General features: G+C 30.2%; 1 protein-coding gene and 1 non-coding gene across 2 annotated transcripts; both read left to right on the top strand.

Moving 5' to 3' along the window:
* Window positions 1-317: 317 nt before the first annotated feature.
* On the top strand, window positions 318-2,491 carry LOC145270790 (uncharacterized). Its single transcript, XM_080126385.1, has one exon. The coding sequence runs from the start codon at window positions 644-646 to the stop codon at window positions 1,469-1,471; it is 828 nt and encodes a 275-aa protein (XP_079982511.1). The 5' UTR covers window positions 318-643; the 3' UTR covers window positions 1,472-2,491.
* A 4,952-nt stretch (window positions 2,492-7,443) lies between these two features.
* LOC145271689 (U1 spliceosomal RNA) lies at window positions 7,444-7,606 on the top strand. The gene has a single exon (XR_013866083.1). It is a non-coding gene; the product is annotated as a U1 spliceosomal RNA (small nuclear RNA).
* The last annotated feature ends 2,602 nt before the right edge of the window (window positions 7,607-10,208 follow it).

Here is a 10,208-nt window from a genome sequence, read left to right as displayed (position 1 = left end):
CTAAACATTCTTGTTCTGAAAAATCATTGTTAGTAAAACACATGAGTACTAACATTAAGGTAAAACAACATTGTTGTGAAGTTTGTGGATATTCGTCTTCTAAGAAATCAAATTTAGTGACACATCAAAACTCACACTGGGGTAAAACCATATTCTTGTGAAGTGTGTGGATATTCTTGTTCTGTAAAATCGTTGTTAGTGACACATACAAGAACCAACACTGAGGAAAAGCCATATTCTTGTGAAGTTGTGGATATTCTTGTTCTGTAAAATCATCGTTAGTGACACATACAAGAACCCATACTGGAGAAAAACCAGATATAGTGATTTGGGACAGAACAAACAAAAAAGCGACCGTAATAGAGGTCAGTGTACCCAATGATACAGGGCTTAACAGAGCTGAGAGGGAAAAGATAAAGTATCAAGGACTTATGTATGATATGAAACGAAATTGGAAATTAAAAGACGTTTCAATTATACCAGTCATCATAGGAGCAACTGGGCTTATGAAAAAGAACTTTAAAAAGTACATAGCAAGCATACCTGGTGAACCAAGTGCAAGTGAAATACAAACGATTGCACTGAAAGGGACGGCTAGAATCCTGAAAAGATCTCTTGGTTGGACTCACTAAAATAGGGGTAAATGTCAGACATCTGGTTGGATGTCCCATCCCCTAGAAGAAAAAGTTTAAGAAAAATGAAAAAAAAGAGAGAAAAGCCATATTCTTGTGAAGTTTGTGGATATTCTTGTTCTGAAAAATCATCGTTAGGGACACATACGAGAACCCACACTGGGGAAAAACCATATTCTTGTGAAGTGTGTGGAAATTCATTTTCTCAAAAATCATCGGTAGTGGGACATATGAGAACCCACACTGGAGAAAAGCCATATTCTTGTGAAGTTTGTGGATATTCTTGTTCTGTAAAGTCATCGTTAGTGAAACATATAAGAACCCATAGTGGAGAAAAGCCACATTCTTGTGAAGTTTGTGAATATTCTTGTTCTGAAAAATCAAGGTTAGTGAGACATACAAGAACTCACACTGGGGAGAAGCCTCATTCCTGTGAAGTGTGTGGATATTCTTGTTCTCAAAAATCACATTTACTGGCACATATGAGAACCCACACTGGAGAAAAGCCACATTCTTGTGAAGTTTGTGGATATTCTTGTTCTGACAAATCAAGGTTAGTAAAACATATGAGAATTCACACTGGGGAGAAGCCACATTCCTGTGAAGTGTGTGGATATTCTTTTTCTCAAAAATCAACGTTAGTTTCACATATGAGAATTCACACTGGAGAAAAGCCGCACTCATGTAAAGTTTGTGGATATTCTTGTTCTGAAAGATCACATTTAGTGACTCATATGAGAATTCACACCGGGGAAAAGCCATATTCTTGCAAAATATGTAAATATTCTTTTTCTCTTAAATCAAATTTAATGAAACATATAAAAAGGATACACAATTAGGGTTTAGTTCTAAGAATATATGTAAATATCTAAAATATGTGTAGGTTTAATTTTAAGAATTTGCATTTGTTCATGTAACAAACAAACCTGAAACGACTCATGATTGATGAAAATATCATAAATATATATTTTTAAAAGAACTAAATTTGAGTATATAATACAATATAGAGAAGTAATGAATTGTTTAAAAACGATATTGTTTCTGAAAAATCTAAATATATTGATAGCTTTAAGAGCAAGTGGACGCAGAAAATATTTTTAAAAATACACAAAAGAAACACAATTCATAGAAGACCAAACTTTGGCTAAAAACAAATGACGTTATAAAAAGAACAATTGATTTCTTAGAATTTATTTCAAATAAAAACGATGATCTATATTCTTGCACACTATATCAATATTTGTGTTTTAATAACCTGATGTGAAAATAACAAACACGATATTTTTGCAAAGAATTCAAATGTGTTCATACGTATGAAAATTCAGTGAGGAAAAAATTCAACAACTACACAATCAATTATACTCACTAGACAAAGTTACAGGTATATATTCGAACAATTGCCTCTAAATGAATTATTAGAATCTTTAAAATGGCTCTCAGCTGAATTGTATAAGATAGCAGGTTAATGCTTAGTTTCATCTAGGATTTACCATCCCAGCTACAACAAAATGATGAGAAAATGAAAGGAAAACAAGAAAACAAGTATATATTTAATATATCTGAGAACAAGATTGAAATGCCAGAGACAGTAACAGCATTTGCCAACTTTAGATTGATTTTCTATTTTACAAAATCTCAGAAGCAAAATAAAAGGTGACACAATTAGCATATCTCCATAACAGGCAGCCATTACACCCAACAAATACAGTGGAATATTAAAGTTTTTTATCATCATATTTTGTACAACAATTATTTACTAAAAAACAACATACATGAATTATTATTTGATAAAAAAAATACAACATCGATGAATAAATATTTACTACAAAAATACAAGATCGATGAACAATTATTTACTAAAAAAGACAACATCAATGAATAATTATTTACTAAATAAAACTAAAGTTACATATACATATATATATATATATATATATATATATATATATATATATATATTCGAACAATTGCCTCTAAATGGATCACTAGAATCTTTAAAATGGCTCTCAGCTGAATTGTATAAGATAGCAGGTTAATGCTTAGTTTCATCTAGGATTTACCATCCCAGCTACAACAAAATGATGAGAAAATGAAAATAAAACAAGAAACAAAGTAGATATTTAATATATCTGAAAACAAGATTAAAATGCAAGAGACAATAACAATGGTTGTCAACGTTAGATTGATTTTCAATATGACAAAATCTCAGAAGCATGGCTAATAAAAGGTGACACAATTATCCCCATAACATTCAGGCATCCAACAAATACAATGGAATATTAAACGTATTTACTGATTTTGTACAAGTTTTTTTTCTCATCATATTTTGTACAACAATTATTTACTAAAAAACAACATCGATGAATTATTATTTAATAAAAATACAACATCGATGAATAAATAGTTACTACAAAAATACAAGATCGATGAACAATTATTTACTAAAACAGACAACATCAATGAATTTTACTAAAAAATACAACATCGATGAATAATTATTTACTTAAAAATACAACATCAATGAATAATTATTTACTAAAAAATACAACATCAATGAATAATTATTTACTAAAAAATACAACATCGATGAACAATTATTTACTAAAAAATACAACATAAATGAACACTTATTTACTAAAAAATACATCAATGAATAATTATTTACTAAAAAATACAACATCGATGAATAATTATTTACTAAAAAATACAACATCGATGAATAATTATTTACTAAAAATACATCAATGAATAATTATTTACTAAAAATACAACATCAATGAATTATTATTTACTAAAAATACAACATCAATGAATAATTATTTACTAAAAAATACAACATCGATGAATAATTATTTAGAAAAAATACAACATCGATGAATGATTATTTACTAAAAAATACAACATCAATGAATAATTATTTGATAAAAAATACAACATCGATATATAATTATTTACTAAAAATACAACATCAATGAACAATTATTTACTAAAAAATACAACATTGATGAATAATTATTTACTAAATAAAACTAATAATTATTTACTAAGTAAAACTAATATGTAGGAGGATTTTCTTTTCGCACCAACAACGAATTTCTGATTAACAAGATCATCACTGAGGGTTAAAGAGAAAAAGGTAAATAATTCTAACCCTGACTATGATTAGTTAGAATTACGAAAACAAGCTTGAAATACCAAAGCGAACAAAGTCAGGAATTTAAAAGTGTGGTCGATTCTAGAATGAAAAAATCCATTAAAGACTATGTGATATTTTGCTTTCTGTAGAAAAACTAAACGCAAATCTAAAGGTTGTTTCACCAGATTGGAAAGAAACCATTGAAGCAATGTTTATTAAATTGCTATACAAACTTCAAATCCAAAACACCACATAGATTAATATACTTTCACACTGTCAAACATTGCTGAAAATTGTGACTCCAGTTGACATGAAAGTCAATAAAAATTGCATTTTTAAAAATAGTTTTATAAATCAATTGTTGCAAATACTTTGAAATTCTTTAAATAAAATTACTGTTTATAATAAACAATAAGATGACCTGGTTGGTGACGTAATAGACTGGACAAAGGAACGATTATTATATAGCAGAATACAGAGATTAAGTGAGACGTGAAAGCAGATTGATCAACTAGTAAGGATATTGAACATAAATTCTTTAAATCAACTTTTGAATGAGATAAACAACAATCACTGTATTTGATTAAAATTATTATTGATTTCTTGTAGTAAAGCCAAATATGATGACAATATATGGATTGGTTGGATAGAAATTTTATTGTTTCGATTCAGGAAAGACGATTGATTCACTAGTAACGATGTCAAACAATAAAAAGAATTGCATGAAACTGAAAAATTAAATTGCTATACAAACTTCATTGCATGAAAATCCAATAGATCTAATAGATCTCACAGACATGGAATAAAGCTATATGAAAATATACCTTTGTGTTATACTGTTTCGTTCAGAAGAATATATATTCCTTTTTAGTGTGACAACCATTAAGAGAGTGAAAAACATGGAGATAATGTATGTTTCCCTTTTGTGTGCTGTGTCACGTAGACAAAGTTGTATTTTAGTTATGTTTAAAAAAACTGTCTTATATATTATTTGTTGCAGTTGTGATTAATATGTGTATGCACCCGCTCTCAAAACAATCGACGCTGTATACTACCAAAACAGAAAAGAAAATATTATACATACATCAAGGGACACATTTACATGAACAATGTTACATAGATGCTATGCAACATGACAAGTATATATGTAAAGTATATCGTTAGCAGCATCTATGCAGAATTCTTTCCTGGATGTTACTTCAAAGAAGAACAAGCAAAAGCAAAATGAGAGAAATTCTGCCATTTTTTTGCGAACTTTCAAACAATCAGGCAACTTTTTAGAAATTGTGCAATTTGCAAATCACTGTGTTCTGCCATTTTTGCAACTAATACAGCCTGTCTTTTCATTTCCTGAGTTCTATTACTATATATATATATATATATATATATATATATATATATATATATATATGCCAGAACGTGATACTTCAAAGAAGAAGCAGAATGCATGCAGAAGTGTTTTTGTATGAAGATATAGATTTTGGTTAACAATATCATTATTAAGATTTGTAAAAAGCGACACAGAAATCTAAGCATTGATTGGATTAATTAGCAAAGCATGTTTTTACATTGAACAATAGAAATCCTTAATGTCAACATCGTAAAATGAATTTCCAAATTTGATACCTTATTTCTTATATTCCGTTGCCTGCAAATAAATTGAATGTTGAATGATGGAGTGCTTACAATCTGATATTATAAATCTGTTATTCAATAATATTGAATAAATGCTCAAGTGCTTAAAAACTAACCAAAACAAAAGAGTCAACTACCTGCCCTTGCATCTCGCTATTTACTATTTGCTGTAATAATAAAATATTTCAACTATTCATTTTTTATTGTAGTTTTTTATTGTTTTATTGTTTTATCTGCAAGAAACAACTTTGTTAGATATAAATGTTCAGTGATTTATTAAATTTTTTTTACATTTTTTTGCTTCATTATTTTTTTATGGATTCTGGATCAACTCTGAAAAATAAACATAAAATTATCAAATGAACTAACCATATTTAATATTAATGTCAGTACCTTAATACTTAAAATTTAATTATGGTTGATATTGTTGATTTTGGAGTTTCTGATTGCTTGATTTGGCAGTTGGAGAAAGTTTTTAAAATATGCAAACATATCATCACGCATTTTCTCATCAACCATTAAAATATGTGTCCTTACCTTAAGTAACCCCTTAGCATATTTTTGAAATGCAACTATTCTTATTACATTGTAATGGTATGTGAGCTAGATATTCCCTCGAAAAAGGTCCACTAGAATTCATTTAATATTGTTATTAGTAACTGAATAATTAAAATTCATTTAATATTGTTATTAGTAACTTAATAATTAAAATTCATTTAATATTCATATCAGTAATTTAATAATAAAAATTCATTTAATATTGTTGTTGATAACTTAATAATTAAAATTCATTTAATATTCTTATCAGTAACTTAATAATTGATATTCATTTGATTTTGTTATCAGTAACTTAATAATTAATTAAGGTATTTTGTGAAAATGTTTGTAAGTTTAAATGATAGTAATTTTTTTGTTATGAATTTTGTTATTGGTGAATAAAATGTGATATACTGATATTGGTGAGAATTATATGGAACATATTTAGTATTTTATTGATTACTGTCAGTGGTGAGTGTATGAATGCATGATATAAAAACACTAGTGGGCGGCCTTAAAATTTTATACTTCCCTGCCTCTGGCCCTTCGGGGCCTGGGCAGCGGGTGTCAAGCAAAGACCAGCAAAGACCATATGTGGGGGCAACCCCACATATAAGACCTTGGTTAATGTAGGGGCAACCCTTCCTACCAATTGTCACTATCCAGCTCCTCTACTCCCCGGGGAGTTGATCCCCATTTCCCCTTCACTCCTCACATTAAAATTTGCTTTGTGCCTAATATGCTCGGTGGGGGAGCAAATAAATACCTTTACTTCCCTGACGTAAGTCAGGCCCGGGCACTTCGGGGTCTAGGTAGCAAGTGTCTAGCAAAGACCAGCAAATACCTGACCTTGGTCAATGTAGGGGCAACCCTTCATACATATTGTCACTATCCAGCTCCCCTACTCACCGGGGAGCTGGCCCCCATTTCCCCTTTACTCCTCACTTTAAAAATCGGCGTTGTGCCTAATTTGCTCGGTGTGGGAACAAATAAATACTCCCCTTCACTCCTCACTTTAAAAATCGGCTTTGTGCCTAATTTGCTCGGTGGCGGAGCAAATAAATACGTACCTTTCGTAGGTCAGGCCCGGACCCTTCGGAGCCTGAGTAGCAAGTGTCAAGAAAAGACCAGCAAAGACGTTGATCAATGTAGAGGCAACCCTTCATACCAATTGTAACTATCCAGCTCCCCTACTCCCCGGGGAGTTGGTCCCCATTTCCCCTTCACTCCTCACTTTAAAAATCGGCCTTGTGCCTAATTTGCTCGGTGGGGGAGCAAATAACTACCTACCTGACGTAAGTCAGACCCAGGCCCTTTGGGGTCTGGGCAACAAGTGTCAAGCAAAGACCAGCAAAGACCTTGGTCAATGTAGGGACAACGCTTCATACCAATTGTCACTATCCAGCTCCCCTACTCCCCGGGGAGTTGGTCCCCATTTCCCCTTCACTCCTCACATTAAAATCGGCCTTGTGCCTAATTTGCTCGGTGAGGGAGCAAATAAATACCCTTACCTTACATAGGGGTAACGGTGATCATAAATGTTGTTCCCCCAGAGTGCGGCCCTTTTATTGCACTGCGGTTGGGTTGACCTTTGCGATCGGCTTAAATATTGATGACTCGGACGTGCTATATCTAAGTGTGGGGTCTGCGTATGCGCTCACCCCGATAATATAATCAAAATCAGAAATTCTACCCTACGTCTCATTCGGAGCAGAAAACCACTTTAATTTCCAGTTAACTCCCGTCTGTATCTCTTCATCTCTCACAAACGAGTGTAAGGACTCCTTGTTTCTGTTTTCCCAATTGCCCGTTTCTATACACGCCACAAAAAGGCCAATTCTCTCGACCAGTTTATCATCCACTTCAATTGCAACGTTCTGATATAATCTAATCTGCATGTATACATTACCAACGTTTGCTCTGAACATATCAATCTCGTAAGCGTAAGAAATCCGCCGAGCTGTCGCCTTCAACAACTGAAAGTGTCTTCTTTCGATATTGATTGATGAATGAAAACCTCTGACAAACTACCGCAGAATTAATGTGTCTATTGGTTAAACCAATCAACCATCACCTCGAAAATTGGGCATCCAAACAAAGTTGAATGATGTGCACAGGTATTTTTCGTTACCACATTTATGAAAATGATTAAATATGTTTTATTGGTACTTGTGCAGTTTAACCAAGACATTAAAAAATGAAAATATTGAAAAGAAGTTATATTGTACGTATACGTTATGGACAAGTTCTCTGAAAGAAAAATTCAGAGAATTTTTTTTTTTTTTTTTTACGGCGGAAAAACATGTTAATATGACAGCGCGCTGAAGATGGCCGTGTTTGGATTTTTAGAACACGCTATGGGGAGATAACTCAGTCTAAAGTGCCGACACATCCTTCACATCTTAAATAATAGATTTTCTTCTTAAAAATTGGTATTGTATCATAACAAATTGTTGTTGTTTTTGTTTTTTTTTTGCTTAAAAAAAAACTACTTGACCAAATTAAGTGAAAGTTTTTTCCAGAGAACTTCATTCCATAATGGATGCGTACAATATAACCCTTTTTTTGTTTCGCTATTTTCATTTTTAATGTGTTTATTAAAATGTACAAGTTCCCATTTTATTTTATAATTTAAAATGAAAAAACATTGAGCAATAAAAATTAAATTTTGGATACGTATGTATTTTTGGTGGCGAGCTGAAATAATAACGCTATTATTTTGAAAACCATTCTTAATATGAGGAGGTGAGGGTGTTTTGTAACTAATTTATGCTTCCACATTACAACTTTATATAATTAAAAAAAATCTTGAAACTTGAATTTAAACTGAAAAAATAAAAACTATATAAAAATAATTCAGTACTATATGTCGTCATATGCATCCGAGAAAAATATCTATTGTAAAATTAAACCAAAATTTGGTGCTTATACATTTTTGGTACCGCGTTATTTTTAAATAGTTTTTCATGTTAAATTAAAGTTTTACGACATCTTTTTTTTCTTTTTTAATTGTAAGGTGGAAGCACAGATATATTTACAAAATACCCTCCCCATGTTAAGAATGGCTTTCAATGAAATAACATTATCATTTCAACACAGTACCAACAATACATAAGTACTGAAAATGTTATTTTTATTGTTCAATGTTTTTCATTTTAAATTATAAAATAAAACACGTTTAATCATTTTAAAACTTCATCTTTTATGATTTTTTAAATTTGTTAAACACCGTGGTTAAAAAAATTAAATTTTAATCACATGATCACATTTTCAATAATTACGTGATTATATTTTAACCATTTAAACTTTGTGAAACATGTAAACAAACTTCTGCTCGATACCGGTGTTGACCTTTAAGAGTCCCCTTTTAGTGATTATATGGTTCGAGGCTATTTGTACAACTAAACGGAAAATCTACTGATTATTCTGACTACATTTCTCATCTTGGATGTTAACAGTAGTTTGACTAATCCAAATAATAATAAAATGGCCAGTCTTCCAAAAAATAAATAAATAAATAATAAAATAAAATAAACCTGACTTTTAAATCATCATGTATCTTATTTATACAAAAAAGAAAAGACATTTTATAAAGAAATTCATACACGTTGACAAATCCAATCTAAACTTGAAAGGGAAAGAGTTCGGCATACTTAACTAATAAACAGACATTTTTACACAAGGAACGAAATAATGATTCACCGTGTTATTACGATGACCTTAAGTTCTTTGTTCTTAAGCAGTTGATTTTCTATTTAAATAATTTCACGTTTTTTATCTTTTAATTTTGATTCTTTTATATTTTCATTTATTTTATTTCTTAATAAATTGGACAAAACAAAAGCTGCATCAATTTACGAAAGAAATCTTAACAAACAAAACAATTTTTTGTGTTTTTAACACGAAAGAAAAACGAATTCACCCCGATGTTTTTTTCGTATTGAATTCCTGGAAATATACGTAAGTTTGTTTTCTTTTTTTACTCTAAAAATCAAATCTATAACTTTTAATATAATCTTAACATTAAAATAAGTTTATTTATTTTTATTTTTGCAATCCAATAAAATATGATAATAATAGTATGATTTTAAAAAATATCTTTTAAATATTTTATTCAATGTGATATTTAGATTTTTATTAAAAATATGTGATTTCTGAGAAAATAATTTAATTCGAAGTTGATTGAATTAAGCTTTTTGTTAATACATCTGCTCACGAAAACCTTTTTTTATATTTCATTGTTTTAAGATTTAAAGAAATATATTATA

This window comes from Euprymna scolopes, chromosome 46 (genome assembly GCF_053919585.1).
Source record: "Euprymna scolopes isolate OS-2025 chromosome 46, ASM5391958v1, whole genome shotgun sequence".
Lineage (NCBI taxonomy): Eukaryota > Metazoa > Mollusca > Cephalopoda > Sepiida > Sepiolidae > Euprymna > Euprymna scolopes.
The sequence above is the reverse complement of the archived record's forward strand: the minus strand, read 5'-3'. Positions and strand labels throughout refer to the sequence as shown.

Coding starts and splice junctions, on each gene's coding strand:
- LOC145270790 (XM_080126385.1), top strand. CDS start 644: ATGTCAGACATCTGGTTGGATGTCCCATCCCCTAGAAGAAAAAGTTTA.